This window comes from Cottoperca gobio, chromosome 11 (genome assembly GCF_900634415.1).
Source record: "Cottoperca gobio chromosome 11, fCotGob3.1, whole genome shotgun sequence".
In the NCBI taxonomy this organism is placed as follows: Eukaryota; Metazoa; Chordata; class Actinopteri; order Perciformes; family Bovichtidae; genus Cottoperca; species Cottoperca gobio.
In genome coordinates this window covers 16138427-16158570 of record NC_041365.1, presented here as the reverse complement: position 1 = coordinate 16158570, position 20144 = coordinate 16138427, and the positions used below count along the sequence as shown (strand labels likewise).

The 20144-nt window shown below is 38.5% G+C and overlaps 2 protein-coding genes across 3 annotated transcripts; both read right to left on the bottom strand.

Moving 5' to 3' along the window:
• Window positions 1–2826: 2826 nt before the first annotated feature.
• On the bottom strand, window positions 2827–5579 carry LOC115016062 (transcription factor 7-like 1). The gene is made up of 7 exons (XM_029443726.1): window positions 5418–5579; window positions 4281–4342; window positions 4052–4138; window positions 3704–3866; window positions 3370–3477; window positions 3204–3252; window positions 2827–2996 (listed from the first exon to the last, which is right to left on the bottom strand). Exons 1-7 carry the CDS (start codon window positions 5577–5579, stop codon window positions 2827–2829), a joined length of 801 nt encoding a protein of 266 aa, XP_029299586.1.
• A 9578-nt stretch (window positions 5580–15157) lies between these two features.
• Window positions 15158–19922, bottom strand: LOC115016202 (nucleolar protein dao-5-like). Of its 2 annotated transcripts, none has more exons than XM_029443891.1 (11): window positions 19532–19922; window positions 18196–18324; window positions 17974–18099; window positions 17757–17879; window positions 17535–17678; window positions 17222–17455; window positions 16874–16996; window positions 16540–16710; window positions 16133–16315; window positions 15805–15948; window positions 15158–15712 (listed from the first exon to the last, which is right to left on the bottom strand). In XM_029443891.1, exons 1-11 carry the CDS (start codon window positions 19581–19583, stop codon window positions 15642–15644), a joined length of 1500 nt encoding a protein of 499 aa, XP_029299751.1. In that variant the 5' UTR covers window positions 19584–19922; the 3' UTR covers window positions 15158–15641. The 2 variants fall into 2 exon arrangements, with proteins under 2 accessions (XP_029299751.1, XP_029299750.1); XM_029443890.1 differs by having other exon boundaries at window positions 16874–17005; window positions 19532–19921.
• Window positions 19923–20144: the final 222 nt, after the last annotated feature.

Below are 20144 nucleotides of genomic sequence, written 5' to 3'. Positions count from 1 at the left end.
AATCTTTCGTCCATTTCTCCTGGAAAGTGCGACATTCCGCATCCACCTTTCTCTTTTTTACACTCGCCATGCTGCGTTTGCTGATGTCAATGACAGTCTCGTTTAATATTGAAGTTTGACATGATGTGACCACGTGTTGTGTTCAAGGACCCTGACCTTGCCAGGAAAAACAGTTAGTCGCCCGTTTTATTCTATTGCTGTCTAGATTTTTTGGGTTTTTTTTTCTAGTTCATTTTTTGCGTGTGTTTATGAATTACCTCGAGGGCCAGATCAAATGGTCTCATTTCCCCACACCTTTTCTATAACACATACAACATTGATCACTTCATACACTCACCACAGTCTCCTCCAGGCCCTTCACGTCCGCTCTCTCTCTCTTCATTCAGAGGTCTGGACAGAAACACACATTTACACCAAGATTTAAACAATTTGTCTTACATCTGATGTCAATCAATAACTGTGCAGTTAGATGCCTACATGAGTTTCTGTAGCTTTGCATACTTCTCCTGCTCTTCGGCCTTCAGTTTGTCGTAGTACGACATGAGTCTCTCCTGCTTACTTTTTTAATATTTTAAAACATACTATACTATGACCTTTTTACAACATTTTCCATGACACTATATTATGAAATGATTAATGGCATACTATACTCTGAGTACGGGAAGAAGAAGACTTGGATGAAGTGCAGAAACTCGGTCGTCCTCAGTTTTGTTCTGGAAACTCTGCACTCATCTGGGGAGAAAAGAAGTGGTAGTTGATTACTAGTGGACTTTTTTCATGATTCTTCCACATGCTATAGTGTGACTTTTCTTTTTTTTATTTCAACATGCTATACTATGACTTTTATTAATGGTATTTTGGACATACTATACTATGACTTTTTTTCGACACGCTTACACCTAGTGTTAGCTGTAGTTCCCTGAAATGTGCTATTGTATTCAAATTTGTTATGGTGCCAAAGGTGCCATAAACTTTATTTTTCTTCTTTTCTGTGACTTACAGATGCCAAAAACTGGACAGACTTTTCAGTCTTGGTCATTTCTCCTGTCCCTGTGGTTTTTATTATTATTGTAAAGCACTGTCTGTGTCTCAGTTATTCATGTTCATTTAACCCACACTGGAGCTAGGGTTAGGGTAAAAATTAGAATTTGTGCATGTTTTTTTTTCCATTATCTTTTCATTGTGAGTTTAAAGCACACGTCCCTCCTCACCAGACACTTTCCGTATTTCCGAGGTCCCTTCATTGTTCTTTTACATCCATCCAGCAGATGCTCTGGGACTTTCCTTCCTTGCCCCATCACCTGACTGCCCCCGTTCATCTACGCACCTATACTCACTTCCCTCATCTGCTCTGCGGTTAACCTGGCCTTCCCCGCCATCTTCCTCATCATTTTCTCAAAAATAACTACATATACTTTCCACTTGCTTTGTTCTCTTATCAGGTCATCAAAGTTGCAATGTGGTTTTCTGTCATTTCGGGCCTCTGTTGCCTGTCCACCGGACCTACTGCCTAATTTGGACTCCTGCCTTTCTGCCAATACATCACTGATCTTATCCTGTCAGTCTGCTTAGTCTGCATTCAGGTCCTTCCCTTGTTGCCACTCTCCGGTGTGATCATTTTAGATCATTGTTTTGGTTTGAATCCCAAACTCCAGATTATTTCTGACCTTGGTTGAGACCAAAACAGAGCTATAAGAGTGAATACTGGACTTACATGCAGGTGACCATCATCAACTTGAATAAATGCCATAACTATTATATTATATATATTTATAGATCATATTATATATATATATGTATATATAATATTGTATATACAGTTTGTTACAATGCCTCCAAGTGGCCAAAAATATCAATGAATACAACTTTAAATAATCTGTATGAGCTCTGAGGTATGGATGATGCTGGCTGAGAAGAGCGCTTTGATAAAATACTTTGTGAACACAGAATTGATTTCAAAATGTTACAACTTGCACACGAGGCAAAGCATGTCCCGGCCCCTGCATATATAGCAGAGTTGTTGAGGCTCAATTCTAGCTGTCGGCTACTCCGATAATCTGATCAAGGCCTTACATCTGTTCTCTGTCTTAAGCAGCTGCTGAATACTCATTCTGTAGATTTTCCTTTTTACAAATACTCGCTGTTTGCCTTAAGTTTTGTATTTTGGTTGTGTGCTGTAATTGTTGTTGATGGATCGTGTGTGTGTGTGCGTGTGTGTATGTGTGTGTGTGTGTGTGTGCGCGTGTGTGCATGTGTGTGTGTGTGTGTGTGTGTGTGTGTGTGTGTGTGTGTGTGTGCGCGTGTGTGTGCGCGTGTGTGTGCGCGTGTGTGCATGTGTGTGTGTGTGTGTGTGTGTGTGTGTGTGTGTGTGTGTGTTTGAGTACTTGTACAAGATAGAGAATATCCCGGGGACAATCTCATTTATGTCTAGAACAACACTAGAGAAGTGTATTACAAGGATAGTAGACATGTATTCAAATTATTTGCAACATCTCAACACAGAACTAAATATAAAACAATGCATCTTTCATCAATTCAATTAGCTGTCTGTACATAACACAAATATCAAAGGCATATCAAGAGAACAAGTTTAAATCTTTAAAAAATGTAATGATATACAAGTTGTTATATTAGAATGTAATCAATGAACTATTGTTCCTGTAAAAATGTTTTATTTAATTTATTTATTTATTTAAATATTAAAAAAGTTGACCAATGACGGCTTTCAAAACGCTTTCGCTTGATTTTTTAATCAAATTTATTTTAGTTGAAAGAATATAACAACAGACTCATGCAGCTGCCTGTGCGGTGCAAGGGAGGACTGCATCACTGCTGCCTGTGAGGTGGAAGGGAGGACTGCATCACTGCTGCCTGTGAGGTGGATGGCTGCATCACTGCTGCCTGGGAGGTGAATGGCTGCATCACTGCTGTCTGCACTGGTGTCACACACAGCCTCTTGGCCTGTTGAGTGACATCTTCAGGTGCAGATGCAGACGCTGTAACAAAAAAACACACTGATCAGTCTTCAGTTGAACCCTTTGCTGCAGAGTCTCTGCCAATGTCCAATAGCATTCAAAAGGGTTTAGTTTAACAACATCTAACAATTCAACCTGTAAAATCAATGTCGTGTAAGTGATGTTATCTAGTCAGTGTGGTCACATCATCTTGTTTTCATCACACTTCACATGAAAACATCATCTTACCTTCAACTCCTGTGGATGCCTTTCTCCTCTCCCTCGCCCTCTTTTTGCCCTACACAAAAGAACAAAAACAAATGAGACTTTCCATCTAAAATCAGCTGGTAAAATGTCTGCAGTGTTTCATTAGCTCGAGTGGAGTGACGGAAACATGTATGAGTTGTACACTTACATAGTTTTCTCTGGCGGACCATTCAGGGTGTTGCTGGGCGTGGAGCCGTCTTAGCACACCAGCCTGGTTGTAATAATCGTCCTGCTCCTCATGCGTCATTGACGTCCACTGTGGACGGACAACAACACGATGTTAGCACTCACACACGCTGACACACAACAAGAACACAAGCATAAAAACAGATCAACAGACACGATGCTCAGAATCGGTTTGTTCTCTGGTTATGGGACAATAAAGAAAAAGCACAAATCACTGTGAAGATATGAAGATTTACAATTAGAAACTTTTTACAAGCTTTGATCGTGCCTCAAACATATAGAGAAAATACTTTTACCCTCTGTCCCAGGATTTTATTTACAGCTGCATTCCCTCTGCATTCAAAGCTTGGTCCAGTCACAACATATGGTCTCTGCTCCTCCATGAAGAGCATGAAGGCGTTTGGAGGCTTCTTTATGTAGGGCCGGTCACCCTCCTGCTGATTTACAAGCTTTCTCTTTCTACGGGAAAAACAGAGTAAGAGTTCATGTTATCACTGTGTAACAATTGTGAGGAAAGAAGTATGCATCTAATTTAACCCGTACTGTGTTATTAAAATCAATAGGCTGATTATCATAATATTCATATAGGAAAAAAAAAAAGAAGAAAAGTACATGTTGAGCAAAACTGTCCAAAATAAACTTACCTTGGTTTGTAGCTTTTCATTATAGGAGCAACCGGGAGAGGAGGAGCGAGATCCTTTTCTACGACCTCGTACACTGGCTCTCCATTCCTACACAGATAGAGAGACAGATACACACATTAGATAATAGAAGAGTATAGAGTATAGAGTAAGAGAATAGAGTGTGTGTGTGTGACGATACAAGAAGAAGCTCGATGATGTGTTTTTATTTACATTTGTGTGTGTTACTTACAGAATTCCAACAACACGGAGGTTCAGGCCTACAGGGAGATTCATCACTGGCCCAAAGATAGCCTGGAGACACAAACACACCGAAAAAGTGATGAGACAAGCTGCAATGGTTTCGTCCATCCACTAGGTGTCAGGATTCCTTCCTTTAAATTACAATGACTGAATGACATCTGTGGAGTAAAATCCCATCAGGAGAATCTCCAGCACACAGGGTGCTGTTGAGGGGTGTCTATTCATGTGAACATCAGAGGACCACAGGGCAAAAAACTAAACATGGCCTGTTAATGTATTCACTTTCACTGAATTTGACTTTATGAAAAAATACCCACTTTTTTAGATTTGTGCTCATTAAAATGTGTTTTTGGGATTCAAAGCTTCTAGACAAATAATCACTAACTATTCCAAACTTCATTGGTGAGAGATTAATGTTGCTCTTATAACTGCATGACAAATATTTCTTGGGATAACAGACGCTTGGCACTCGCTTGTATCAGAGTTATTTCATATCTGGTCACATTGCAAAGATAAAATCTTATCAAATGACTTGTATGATAATAAAATGTCTGTATTACCAACACACATTAAAGCAATTATTTGAGACTCATCACAAAGATTGGAAAGTCACCATCACCATGTGTGTCATATGCATAAAACTATATTCTTCTGTGTTTTCTAAATCTAGAAACATTTTAGGGTACAAATATTTAACTAATAGATATTACTTATTATAAACTTCCCCAGTTGATAACTTGTAAAGTGTAGTGAAATAAACTCCTAAATGACCCTGAACACAGCTGTTTGTGCCGCTACATGTGGGTTGTAACTCAGCTCAATCTTAACACGTACAAGCATCGTTTCAGCATGAAAAAGATATCTGATTTAAGGCTTTTTAACTTCATGCCAGAAGAGTGAATGGGACCTTTCTTCTGTTTTGAACCTAAATAAGTATTTTGAATGTTTTCTTTCCAATAGTGTGAAAGAATACATGTTATAGAAGCAAAATATCCCACACTCTCTTTACTGATCAGTAGTGTCTCGCCTTAACACTTGAATTATTACTTTAGAATCATGACTATTGATTGTATCGATCAGCAGCCTCACAGTGACCACATGGGAAGGGACAACTGAGTGAGCTTACCTGGGCATGTGTCTCTGCTTGTTGAGGGTGGGTGTTGAGGTCCAGCCCAGCAGGGACCGGAGCAGGAGCAGGAGCAGGAGCAGGAGCAGGAGGGTTAAATATGTTGTCAATCACAACATTTATATCAGCCAAGAGAGTGGAAAACAGCGCTGCTGAATTCATCTCTGCTATGTTTTGTTCCATATCTGTACACTGATCCATTTTGGTGGGAACAGGAACAGGAACAGGAACAGGAACAGGAACAGGAACAGGAACAGGAACAGAAACAGGAGCAGGAGCATTGAGAGCGTCTTCAATTACGAAGTTCATCTCATCAAAGGGATTGGGAAACAGTTGTCCTGAATCCATCTCCGCTATGATACGCTCTATATCAGCAGCGGGATCTATTTGGTGGAAGAGATGTTCTGAGTGATGAGTGTCACCAGACTCTTCCAGAAGAACGACTTTCGTTCTGGGCTTCAGTGAACTCCTGTCACACACTTGGAAGGTGGTTCAGAAACAATGTAATGTAAAGTAACAATATATATTATACTCGTTCAGGTATATATCATTATGTTTTAGTTATTATAACTTCACCTGGTCCAATTACAACATTAGATTGCTGCCTAAACATTAATGCAGCAATAGTAATACTCCAATATTATAATATATATAATAATATGATACTTTGGAAGGAGCCAATCTGCATGATGAGTGCTTTCACTTTTACCTTTCTGGACTTTAATTCAGTAAGATGTGAAGGCAGCTCAGACTTTTACGTGTAAAAGTATTTTTACATTGTGGCATTGGTATTTTTACTAAGTAAAAGCAGGTATTTTAAGTCTGTACTTGAGTACAATTTTGAGAGACTTGATTATTTCCATTTTCTGCTACTGTATATTTTAATTCCACGACATTTTGGAGGCCAAATCCTGTACTTTCTACTCCACTACATTTATTTAACTGCTCTAGTTACAAGTTACTTATATATACTATTAAGTATAAAGTAAGTATATGACCAGCTCCAACATTGAAATGCTGCAGTCAAGTTTACACATCATTATTAAATAGCATCTGACTGGTAGACTACTTCTACTTTGTATACTTTAAGTGCATTTTGCTGATACTTCTGTACTTATAAGTACTTAAGTTATATTACTACTTTTTTACACTTTAGAGAAAATATTAAGCTAACGTTAACTGTGTGTATGTTAGCTATTTATCTCAGCTAGCCTCAATTTTAAAAGTATTTATCTGTTAGTGCGTGTGTAAATATTACAGTTAATATCCGCTACACAATCAGCTGTTACTAATTACCTATTAGCTCGTGCGTTCACTGGTGGCACAGTTGGTTAACTTGACTTTAAAGTCTTCTTGTAGTTTAAGTTTTCACTTTATCTCGAGTTGTGTAGCTCTGGATATACAGTATGTCTTATTCAAAGGTTGTCTGCGCGCAGAATGATTCGTATTCTGCGTGTAGAATCAGTCAATGTGATGAACGTTCTAAAATATGCAGCAGCGGCATTATGACGTACGTTCATTCTAACGTTCTCTTCTCTTCTTATATTCTTTATCTTCATCCATAACCAGTTCACAGAGATCGCTGGTAACCAGTGGTGCGATGTAACTAAGTACATTTACTCAAGTAGGCCTACTGTACCCCTCAAATAAAGTCAGCCCTTCTGCATATTAGATCATCAGTTCGGACTCCCATTTCAGTTATCAATACTCGTTAGGAAAAGAAATGTTATATGAATCAAACACAACTTATTTAATATAACTCATAAGTCATAATATTTACAAACTTATTTTGACAATTTAAAGCCAACAAGGTCAAATTGTTCACATAGCATGTCACATAACAAAGCAAGAACATTTTCTGGGAAAAAACACAAGATATATGGAAATTGTATACACTTAAATCATACTTAAGTAAAAGTACAATAGTATTAGCATCAAAATAAACTTAAAAGTACCAAAAACAGAAGTAGTCTACGGATTATACAGAATGGATAATTTCACTGGAGTTTATTACTTTAATGCTGCAGCCTGTAAAGGTGGGGATCATTTTAATTACTTTATATACTGAACGGTAGCTTAATCTATAAATATACATTATCATTTATTAGTTTATTTAAACTGTGTATTAAGTCATACCATGTTTTATATTGTTAAATATTTTTTAGAGGGGTCACAACGATTGGTTAATACACCCCCATTAATCATATGTTATTCATCAAAGGCGTGACCAGGTCACAAACATGAAAAAGTAATGCTTCATTATTATTTTACAACACTTGGTGTACAACAGAATACATGTGCACTGTTCCTTTCAAGATTTACCGATGAAAAAGATTTTAATAAAAGCTCAGGAATCCTAATGAATGAGAAGCCTTAGTTGTTGCATGAGATACTGGTACAAATATTAATTATTGTACATTCCTAAAGTTCATGTAGTACTACATTAATTAATTGAGCTTTAGAATTACTTTGTACTTCTACTCGACTACATCCCAGAGGGAAATATTACAGCCTCATTTTTACACCACTACATTTATTTGACATGTTATGTACTAGTTACTTTGCAGATTCAGATTATTAATACACAATTGAAATAATAACTAATAAATGATAATGTATTTTTATAGATTAAGCTACCGTTCAGTATATAAAGTAATTCAAAAGATCCCCACCTTTACAGGTTGCAGCTTTAAAGTGATGAACACATTAATGCATGACTAATTATAATCCAGTTATATAATATATATGAAATGACCCATTCTTCATAATCTGTAGCCTACTTTTTTTGTTGGTACTTTAACCCTTTCATGCATGAATTATGACCCCCCTCAGTCAGGATTTTTTTACCAAGTGTTTTTATTGCTCTTTAGGCATAAAAAGAAAGATTTGAATTTTATTTTTAAAAGATATTTGTATATGTCCACTCAGGTGGAAAGCGTGTGTTTATGTGTTCAACTGAAGAAATAAGTATTTAATAAACAAATTAATAAAATTATATATAAAGATGTGAAAACTATAAAATGATATATGTATATAAAGAAAATGTGCATACATATCCAAAACACCATTTAGGAATAGAACACATGGAAAGAGCAGCCTACACACCACTGGCATAAAGTTAGACTGTCCGTTAGAGTCTCTGTTACAGTAACTGTTCTTATATTGAACTTTTAAGAACTGAGGGTAGTGTGACACTAATAACAAGATCCTTCATTGCAAAGCACGCAGGGCACAAAGCCACACACTGCATGCAATATATAAAGAAATGCAAAAACTTCAAATTGCATTATAATAACATAAATAAATGGAACTACAGCCAAAACAGTTCCTGCTGATGAAGTTTTTTCATCAACAACAGTAACAATATTGTAGTTGAAATATAGCCAGTGATGCATGACGTCCAATGTAGTGGACCGATGAATAATTGTAATTTCCTCCCAAATATAAAATCAATACTTTGACAATTTATGAATTATATGATTCCTTAGTTGTTACTTGATGTCACCAAATTCTTTATAACTGCAAGGGTCTCTTTCCATAGAAGGATTGACAAGGTATTGATGAGCGACTGCAAGTTTTTGGCTGTCTGTCTGCCATCTTGGTTTTGAGAAATGTATCTTGCACTTACAACAGCTTGTCACTGAGTAGCAGTGTATGGGATGATGCAATAGCCTTCACTTTAGTGGCTGATGTGCAACTATACCATCAGAACCCATGCACATACAAGAAAACAGCTTTTGAATAGCTATCCACTGTAGTGACCTCTATGCATGAAAGGGTTAAGTATATTTTGACATTAATACTTTTGTACTTTTATGATTATATGAGTATATATAATATATATATATACTATATATACTATATATATATATATATATATATATATATATATATATATATATATATATATATATATATATATAGTATATAGTATATAGTATGTAGTATATAGTATAGTATATATAGTATCATATAGTATGATTTCAAATCCAGCAGTCCAGCAGATGAAAGGAGTGAGCTGAGGCCTTCATGTACACAACATCCCCATAGTCCAAGAGCGGAAAACATGTGGCAGCTAGAAGCCGTTTTCTAGCACTGGTGGAGAAGCAGGCCTGGTTTCTAAAAAAGAAGCCCGGTTGTAATTCCAGTTTCCTTAAAATATTGTCAATATGGTGTTTAAAGCAGAGGTTGTCGTCAATAGTGATGCCTAAGTATCTGTAGGTGTAGGTTGTTCTAATGACAAATAACACATCAAAGTATTTTCAAAGAATTTGTTGAGTACAGAATAATGTAGGCTGATTTTGATCCTGTTAAAGGAGTTCTGTTTTCTCTTTCCTCCCTGCAATAGAGAGGTCAAAGGTCAGGAACTGGTTGGGACAGATTAAATGCACAATGAGTAGGTTTTTCAAAAACTAAAACAATGTATGGACTCAGTTTCAGACAGCACGGATATGTTGGATCTCAAAAAGGCGTTCGACACTGTAAATCATGATATCCTTCTGATCAAACTAAGGGCTCTGAGCTTTAACAATTCATCCATCAGGGAATCATTTTAGGTTCTCTTTTCTTCTGCTATGTCAATGACATGAAGTGAGTCTGCAGTTGTAGTTTAGTCTATAATGCTACACACGAAAAACATGACAGAACAGAACAAAAACAGTGGGCCTAGTAGTAGGCCCACTGTGAGGAGGAATGTAAACAAACAAAAATAATAATGAATTATCTGGGCAGATAATATGGCCCGCATCTTTAACATTAAAAAAATCGATACCAGGGAAACATTGTCCATCAACTGGGACGTAGCAGCAGGCATCATTAATGTATACACACAGTCCGCCTCCTCTCGTCTCACCGGAATCCCGCCTCTGTCCTGCGGTCATCCGTCAAGTGCAACAGCTTGATCCGGGATGCCTGAATCTTAATTTCCTGCAACCAGACATCGGCCAGGGTAGTGGAATAGCCTTATAGGTTCTAGCAGGGTTAGGTTAGCTGCCCTCTTGGATCTCTTCCCTTTCAATATCTGGAGAGTAAAAGTTCTCTCAATGGTCAATCCTCATTCTCATCAGCGGCTGCGGCTACTACACCCACACAGCACCGCTCGTGCGCCGCAGCCATCGTTCCTCACTAATCCCCCACCTCTTGTTATCTCTCCCCAGGGCCCAGCCTGCGTGTCTGGTCATCCAGTTGATAATTGCTTTATCGACAAACGATTTCGCGCACCCGCCTGCAGTACCTCGGGTCGCGCACCCCCTGTTGAAGACATATGCCCTAGAGCAGGGGTCACTAACAGGCTGACCGCGGTCCGAGTCTGGACCCAGACGCCGACCTATCCGGACCCGGATTTATAATCAATAAATTATTGAGGGATTTTCAATGTTCAATGTTTACGTTAAACATTTGTGCTTATGATATACCCGAACACTGTAAGACCTTACTTCTCGTGACTAGGAGAAGCGGCAAAGCTTTATGACAGCAGCCATTCGCTCTTTTCTTCTGTGCATCTTTTTGTTTGGCTTATTCTTGAGACTACTTCACTTGCGATAAGCAAAGCACCAATGTGAGAACATGCTTCACTTAATCCAGCCATACAATCACAGTGTGACGCTCTTCTCACTCACAAACCACGGCTTGAGCGGTGTATCTCGAGCTCTTTGAGAGTGATTTACACGAGCATGGACGAGCACCCTGTCATCTTTCAGTGGTTTGGTAAGAAGACTACCAACCCAGCCAGAAACAAAGACATTATAAGCATCTAAGCTCTTGTATGCCTTCATTTGTGCGTTGGTTACCCACAACGTTTGTAGCACAAGGTAGTTCACAATATCCGGATATTCAATCGGCGGTAATGAATCTAAATCCTCAATATAATCCGACGACTTTAGCGTGTACGGGTCACGGCCGCATATTTGGACTTTTTCCTCTGAATCTTGTCTTTGCAGAGGACTCCAGAGAGTCACAATACTTTGAAGAAGTCGGAGTTGTATTGTTGTTGTTGTTGTTGTTGTTCTCTTTAGACGCCATTGTTGATTTGTTTTCCAACCAACATGGCGTCGCACGCATACGTCACACAGTTTTGTCACGTGTGTGCACACTATCTATACAGACAGATGAGAGGCGAGTGACAAACGGAAAGCGATTAGACGAGTTAGCGATACAGGGAGAGAAGACGGAGAGACAGGTGAGCCACAGACAGGGAGAGAAGACGGAGAGACAGGTGAGCTACAGACAGGGAGAGAAGACGGAGAGACAGGTGAGCTACAGACAGGGAGAGAAGACGGAGAGACAGGTGAGCTACAGACAGGGAGACAATACCAGGGAGCAAGGTACTTAACCCTGTGTTGCTCCAGGGAGACTGTCCCTGTACTCAGTTCAATGTAAGTCGCTCTGGATAAGAGCTAAATTACCTGTAATGTAATGTAAAGACTTCCAGTCTGAGGTTTTGCAGTTTCCAGACCAGGTAGAGATGCAACTGGTAGGATTGATCTCTGTTGAACGTGGTGAGCTGTGCTCTTTTCAACCTGCGCAGAAACAGCCTTTTTCACCAGTGAGGAGGTTTGAAAGGACCAGGTCACTGTTTGCGAGTTGCACCCCCAAGAACTTTGTGCTGTCTGTAGTCTTCACTGCTGAGCCGTTGAGGAGGAGTGGTGTGTGACAGTGTCAACAATGATCTCTTTTGTTTTGTCAACATTCAGGATCAGGTTGTTGGTGTGACACCAGTCTGTCAGATGTTTCACCTCCTCCCTGTAGGCCAGTTCGTTGTTGTCCCTGATGAGTCCCACCACAGTTGTGTCGTCCGCGTACTTCAGGATGTGGTTCGTACTGAACCTGGCACAACAGTCGTGGGTCATCAGGGTGAACAGCAGTGGACTCAGAACGCAGCCCTGTGGGGAGCCGGTGCTCAGAGGTGCTGTTTCCAACACGCACATGCTGGGGTCTGTCGGTGAGGAAATCCAGCAGCCAGTTACACAGGGGGGTGTTGAGGCCGAGGGGGTCCCAGTTTGTTTACCAGATGCTGGGGGATGATTGTGTTGAATGCTGAGCTGAAATCCAGGAACAGCATTAGCACATGGGTGTTCTTCTCCTCCTGGTGGGCCAGGCTCAGGTGGAGTGCAGAGGAGATGGCGTCCTCTGTGGAGCGGATGGCGCCCCTAACATGCGAGGAAAACAGAAGGGGCTTGTTGGGCTCATGAAAAAAAGAGCAGAAATGCACAACTTTATCAGTTTCCACTGCATCATATATCAGGAGGCACTAGTATCAAAACTCAGAAATGATACATTCCAAAATGTGATGCAGACTGTTGTCCGTGTGGTAAATGTTATCGTCTCCAGAGCGCTGAACCACAGACAGTTCCGACAGTTCATTGAGGACTATGACACCAGAGTATGGTGATTTGGTGATGCACAGCGAGGTGAGATGGTTGTCCCCGCGGAAAAGTGCTTGAACGGTTTCTGAGCCTCCTCCCTGAGATTCACACTTTCCTGGACAACAAAGGAAAACGGGAGCCAGAGCTGGAAGACCCAAACTGGATCACACAGCTGGCCTTTCTGTCACCTGAACACTCTCAACTTGCAACTTCAAGGAAGAGATAAACTTCCAAACAACATGCTAAATGCAATCAGAGCATTTCAGAACAAAATGCTTTCGATAAGTACTCTCCTATCCTGTCGACCATTTGAATTAATTTCTTTGTTCCCCTCTGTACAGTCTTTATTTGTATTCATCTTGGAAAATACTCACGTGGTCATTTTTCAGGATGAATACACACTCTTAAAAAGGATGTGCCCGTTTAAAGTAAATATATATACAGTACCAGTCAAAAGTTTGGACACACGTTTGGACACCTTCTCGTTCACAATGAGAAGGTGTTTCCAAACTTTTGACTGGTACTGTATATATATTTACACAGTACAAGCTTGATTGACAATTTGACAAAGGAGCTGATATCCTACAACAGCCTCTGTACTGATCTGGTTTATAAAACATCCTTTTTAAGAGTGAGGGCATCACGGTGGCTCACAGGAAGTAAGTTGAGGGTGCAGTTTGTATCCTCTGCTCTCTCTCTGTGGAGTTTGCATGTTCTCCCCACATGATGTTTGGGTTTCCTCCCACATTCCCAAGACATGTAATAATAGTTGTTACATCTCTGTTGTCATTATTTATTATCAGAGGTAGGTTAAGAGTCAGAACTTTCTCTGGATCACACACACACACACACACACACACACACACACACACACACAAACCAAACCAGTCAACTGAAGTAGTTTGCCCCTGAAGAGAATATCAAGCGGTCATTTAGATTTAGACAAGACGTCTACATGATAAGAAGTGAATAGTTTGAATTAAAAAAAAGTTGAATTAAAGAATTATAAATAAAGTAGGCTACACTCATGATACAACCAACGTGATTTAGATGTGGCTCCAGCTTATCTGCATTGTTTTGTCTGTGTATTTTGTATCAATAGTTATATGACTATAAATAAAAGAAGAAAAACAAAGTGGAAACTAAATCTCACATTTTTATTTGAATCACACACAAAACATTAATTGTGAACATTGACTTTATAAAATGATTCTCTCCAGTCTTGGCTTTCACTTCCTGTATTAAACAATTCAGAAAGTAAGACAGCTTTTTCGTATACATTATTTCTGGCAGAATTTATCATTAAGGCCGACTTCAAATCGAGACCCCAGACCCCGTTTTGTGTCCCCCCCCCCTCCCCCATTTCTCAAACCAAAGTGACACCCTTGTCTTGCAATATGTGGTCTTGATTAAGTGTATTACTTTCTTATCTTCCTCTTTTTAAAACACTCGACGAGCAGTGTAGTAATGGAAAATGCTTTTAACACGCCGTTTTCTTAATTCTTTATTTTCTTAATTATGTGTGGCTGCGATCATTTTCCCCTTAGGAAGAAATGTAAAATCAACTTTGGGGGCATACCGATTCGGCTTACTTTAACGTAGACAAAGAAGTTTAAACGAATGCAAAATCAATATTCCCACTAGAATAAATAAATAAAGTAAACAAAACTATCAAATGTTCAATTCCCTCTTTTGTGTTTTATTTGAATGTTTGCATTCATTTCGAGGGTGACATTTTCTGGAAGGAACTTATCCTAACAATCGATAGTAGTCGATCAATAGAACATTTAAATAAAGTCACCTTAAGCTTTGGTAAATTCGACTATCATTTTGAAATTCTTTGACATTTTATAGACCAAACAATTAATTGAGAAATTAATTAATTTAGCTTTAACTAAGAAAAAAAAGAATCAAGTTGTAAATCACTAAAATAATTGGAAATTGAATATTCTTGGGTCTGGGGAAAAACAAGCAATTTGTAGACGTCACCTTAGTAGCCCCAATAAGTTGTGATGGCCATCGCTTTTTTTTCTTTCTTTTTGTAATAACTGATTACTAACGACAATAATTAGGTTTCAACCCTCGTCTTTTTGTTTGTAGATTGTAAGCTACAATGAAAGCCCAATTGGATAAGGTGTACAACTGATGCCAGGTTGTTTCAAGTTAAGAGCTGGATGGGGTGTGCAGACAACCCTGCAGATACTCCAAATTAAAAAAAGTTAAGAAGTACTTCTAAAAGAGTCAGATAAAAGAAAGACATTTGTGATTTTGGAAAGCATAAATAAAATTGACTTTACAATCTCACTGAAATTAAAATGACAGACAAGTATAGACAAGAAGAATTGTGGGTGTGTGACAAAGAGTCTTACTCATCTCATAAGAATTTTCATAATGAAAGAAGCAGTTTAATCCAACACAAAAGATGTTCACTGCTGCATGCTGAGTGTACAGTTAATATGAAAACTGAAGTATAACTTACTTTAATGAGCGTTAAATTATTTTCTTTTAAAAGTTAAAACCAGAGGTGAAAGCCAGTGTAAACAACAGGCACAAATAGTCAAATAACATTAAAGACTGCATAATATCTTTAAGAACCTACAAAATCTGTTCCCAAACTTAAAAATTGGAGTAAAAATACAAACACCTTAAATTAACATGTATGTACTCTATAAAACACACAGCTCAACTTAACATGAAAACTAACTGATCTATATTTGGAGGAGTCTCTCCGAGGGATGTACACTTTAGGAAGTCCTTAAAACATTGTAGCCACTAGGTGGTTTGAACTTCCCCGTCCAGAAGGTGAAAGGTAACAATAACAAAATAAAAATGCCATTTCTTTAACCACCGTTTCATCTGCTTATTCTTTTTCTGGGGATTCCTCGGAGCCCTCTGAGTCCTTCCTCGAAGTCTTTTCAGCAATCTGTGTTTCTGTTTTGGAGTGTGAGAATAATGTTACTCTTTGTTTTAAGGTTCTATAGCAGCAGAATTATGTTGAAATGACCTGTTTATGTAATCAGTACCTGTACTGGTTTTAAGCAGGGCTCCTGTGTCTCCAGCTTCTTCACCATCACACCTCTCAAGTATTATTCTCATGATTTTGGTCACTTGTGGGTGGTCAGCTGCTTTGACTAAAGGTTCATCGTCTGAACTGTTGCTCGACGACGCTGGAAAATATAAATAAATAAATGCATGGCTGATGAACAGAAAATGCCCCCAGACTAATTGGTAAAATAAAAAATGTACTCTTCACAATACTACATTACATTTTTTTTTTCTACTGTTGGTGTTATATGTATTTTCATTTCTGTCACCTCCACCAGCTCAAACTGGCCGGGTGGGAGTCTTTACCTGAATCAGGCTTCTTTTTGGGCTTTTTGAGAGTTGGTTTCTTCTTCTTCTTCTTCTTCTTCGGCGGAGAAGGCTTCGGTTTGTTTTTTGTCTGTTTTTGTGTGCTTTTCTTTCTCCCATATTTACTTGAGGGTTTATAATCTGAGCCGTCATCAGAGTGTCCTGAGTTGTTGTCTGACAACGCTAGAAAAGAAAAGAATGATACATAAATGCATGGCTGATGAGCAGAAAAAACCCAGATTGATAACACATTTTTAAGTCTTACATATTTGTTTAGCAAGTGAAGGATTTGTTTGTGAAACCACATTACCTGGCCTCTAGAAAACAGTCTTCCTGTCGGTATTATGATATATATTTTAATTTCTGTCAACTCTAATAGCTAAGAATGGCTCAGCTGGAGTTTTTACCTGAATCTTGCATATTTTTTGGCCTTTTGGGAGTTGTGTTTTTCTTCTTTGCAGGTGAAGCCTTCGGTTTGTTTTTTGTTTGTTTTCCAGGGCTTTTCTTTTTCCCAAGATTAACCGAGGATTCATAATCTGAGTTTTCATCAGAGAGCCCTGAGCTGTTGCGTGACGACTCTGAGAAACGATTAATAGAACATAAATGCATGACAGAGAATAGGAAACTGATTGACAATACTTTGTTTACTTAAATATTTGTTTATCGAGTGAAGGCTTTTGCTGAGAAACCACATTATCTCCACTGTTAGCGGTACGATATGCATTTTTAATTTTCTGTCACCTGTGTCGTCCTTCTTCTTCTTCTTTGCAGGTGAAGCCTTCGGTTTGTTTTTTGTTTGTTTTGTGCTTTTTTTTTCCCCAACATTAACTAAGGGTTCATCATCTGAACTGTTGCTGGACGACTCTGAATTTTCTTTAATGAAACATAAATGCATGACAGAGAATAGAAAAATGCTTTAGTAACATCCATCATTTTCTATTTATTTTATTCCTTTGAGTGTCTAAATGTCTCACTGTAACATGAACGTAACTGTGTGAAGCTAAACTGCCCTGAGCATTTTTATTGACTTATTTCCATGTTATCTGTAAAACAAATGTTTCGACCATGTCATGATTACTGCTACAGTACCTCGTCTCTTTCTTGACGCTCTGCCTGGTGAAGCAGTTGTCGTTTCAGTGGTTTTCTTCACTGGTTTCTTCTGCTTGGCAACAGGCTTTACCAAGGGCACATCATCATCATCCTCATCCTCATCAACATCATCATAATTATCTGAGCTGCTGTCTTTACGGGCCTTTGTGAACTTCTTCTTTGTTGCCAGTGATTCATCATCTGAGCTGTCACTGGAAGACTCTGCATACTTAACTAGAACAAACAAAACATTTATTTTTGGCAAAAGTGCTGAGTAAAGCATTTTAGATGATGTCCACATTTTAACACCTACTTTTTTTCCTTGCTACGTTCCTTGGGGTTCTGATAGTGCTTCTAGATGGAGTACGAGGTGACTTTCTCTGACGTTGGGGGTAAAGTTTCTTGCCAAGTTCACTCAAAGGCTTATCATCCGAAACATCATCGTCATCCAGTGGTTCTGTGTAAGAAATGGAAGTCAAGAATAACAGCAACTTTCTGTTGATGCTGCATGTGCACGTAGAGAACATTATCTTACCTTCCTTCTTTGAATGAACTGATTTTTTTGGAGGGACTGAGAGAGGCTTCTTTGCAGCTTTGGAAGACATTTTGGCCTTTCTTACGAGAGGCTCATTATCAGAGTCTTCATCGGTTTTCACCTCTGAAAGGGATACATATATCACAAAATGTAAAGCCATCCATTACAGACAAAACACACAGCTGAAATATGGTTGATGACATGATAATGTAACCACCTGCTTCCTTGTCATTTGTGCCATTAGATTTGAGTGGCGTGTTGTCTGTTTTCTCTGCTTTCTTTGCTGGTGAAGAGACTACTTTCTTTTTTTTCAAAGGCTCGTCATTTGAAGAGTCATCCGAAGCTGCAATACGAGAAGACATAAACATACAAAATGTAGTTTATTTTGCTTTTAAAAGGTCACATATCATTGGAAGTCTGTTTTATGTGTTGTCCTCACCACTTTTGTCCTTTTTTGAATTAGTGTCAGAGTCGTGTGTGCTTTCATGTGACTGCTTCTCCTCACTGTGTGGCTTTGCCTGGAACTTTGAGAGAGGTATGTCGTCATCAGAGCAGGAGCCGTGTTTTCCTGATCAGAAACACAATAGGATGAGTACCAGTAATTACATCTCAAGTTTGGTCTGGTGAAACGATCAAAAAAGTTCAAAAACAAATTTGGACGCAATACATTTTTTTTTTTCTTATTTGCATATGATGATTTAACTTTACTATGCAAGTAAGTATTTTCCAGTATTTGGAATAACAGTTGACTCATAAATGTTATGTGACTACACTTCAACAGATAACGGGAAACTAGGCATGTCCACAATTCAGTCATAACATGTATTTCATTTCATTGCCTACTTCATTTGAGTAGACGTAGTAATACAACACTATAAAAAATACTAGACGTTACAAGTCCTGTCAAAATTATATAGTGTAAGTAAAGAAGTTTTGTAATACACTTACAAAAACAGTTTTAGTAAAGTAAAATAATGTATTATTTAGAATGGCTTGTTAATGATATAATTATTAGATTACTACTGATGCATTAGCAAGTGAACAGCAGTTTTTGGGTTTTTTGCTAGTTGAATTAAGCACTTTTACAAACTGAGGGAAGTTTAATCTATGCATCATATTTTAGAAGCTGTTAATGTTTTTATGTATAATGATTATCTGCAAAGTCACAAGTAATTATAGATGAATATCAAGGAGAGAACGTTGTGAAGTATAGAGTAAAAGTGTGTATTCAAGAATAATAAAAGTACCATCAATTTGTACTTAGGTACAGTACTTGAACTACTTTCCACCACTGTTTATTACTAGTAGTACCACTACTACAGACTACTAAATTACATTACATTAGACTTGTATAGCGCTTTTCTTGTAACTCAAAGTTAATCTACTGACAAATGTCAAAAAACTGTTAGGGGGGGGGGGGGGGGGGGGCAGCTTTAAAAACGTGTGCTTTTCAAACAATTGATTAACTTTCCAGCTTTAGGATACAGGAACGTTAAAATAAAATTGGACTTGGGTACAGTAGGCTACTTAAACTACTTCCGACACTGTTTATTACTAACGTTAGGAAGTGCTAACAAACTCTCCGAAATACTATCAACGGAAGTTTGTTTGTTTTGCATCTTAACGGCTTTGAATGACAGCAGCAGTGACGTCAATGCAATATTTCGATATCGTAAGCTAACGTTAGCTTTTAGCTTCAACGCGGTCCAATGCATTGTCTGCCTCCTCAGCTATAAGTTAGCGTTAATTAAAAATATCGTTGTTAATCTAACTACCTGGAGAGTCGTGTGTCACACTACTGGGCACGTCAGCTGTGCTGCAGTCCATCTTGTTGCTCAGTATGAGTCAATTAATGCTCTTCATCCAAATCGCGCCAAACTGGTTGAACCAACGCTACTGTTGTTAGCTTCTTTCTGTTTAGAGTTAACGTTAGCTCAGTTAGCAGTGTGTTGGTTGTTGTCACCAGCTGTTACGTGTGCTAGTCTGCGATACTACAGCAACAGTCCATGTGCTATAGAGTGTCATTAAACACGTTTTAATATCTAGTTTCTCCAGTCATCGTTATAATACAGTCCAAGTAAAGGTTTGGTTTGTTTTTTTTCTGTATCGTTTTCGGAGAAAGGCGCAAAGGGGGCGAGTGTTGATGACGCTCGTTCTTCTTTTGGCTTTATAGACGGAATCGGAGTTTCGGGCTTCCGGTGGAATTGCAATGCATGCTGGGGTGGCAAGCCTAGAAAAGTGAGCACCAACTCTACAAGTGGCGCCATATTAGATTTCTTCTCTACGTGTTTACATTGTGTTTAGCTTACTCTTCAAGCGTGTTGTAAACAAACCTACTACTCTACAATGAGTTCTGAACTCCTTTCTTATGATGAGGTTCAGATGTGG

Excerpts from the sequence above, each read along its gene's own strand:
- LOC115016062 (XM_029443726.1), bottom strand. The coding sequence starts at position 5,579 with ATGAATTCAGCAGCGCTGTTTTCCACTCTCTTGGCTGATATAAATGTT. Across the intron at positions 4,343-5,417 it reads AAGCAGAGACACATGCCCAG|GCTATCTTTGGGCCAGTGAT; the intron begins GTAAGCTCACTC and ends TTGTGTCTCCAG. Across the intron at positions 4,139-4,280 it reads CTCCGTGTTGTTGGAATTCT|GAATGGAGAGCCAGTGTACG; the intron begins GTAAGTAACACA and ends CTATCTGTGTAG.
- LOC115016202 (XM_029443890.1), bottom strand. The coding sequence starts at position 19,583 with ATGGACTGCAGCACAGCTGACGTGCCCAGTAGTGTGACACACGACTCT. Across the intron at positions 17,679-17,756 it reads AGTTCATTCAAAGAAGGAAG|AACCACTGGATGACGATGAT; the intron begins GTAAGATAATGT and ends TTTCTTACACAG. Across the intron at positions 16,711-16,873 it reads GAAGAAGAAGGACGACACAG|AGTCGTCACGCAACAGCTCA; the intron begins GTGACAGAAAAT and ends ATCGTTTCTCAG.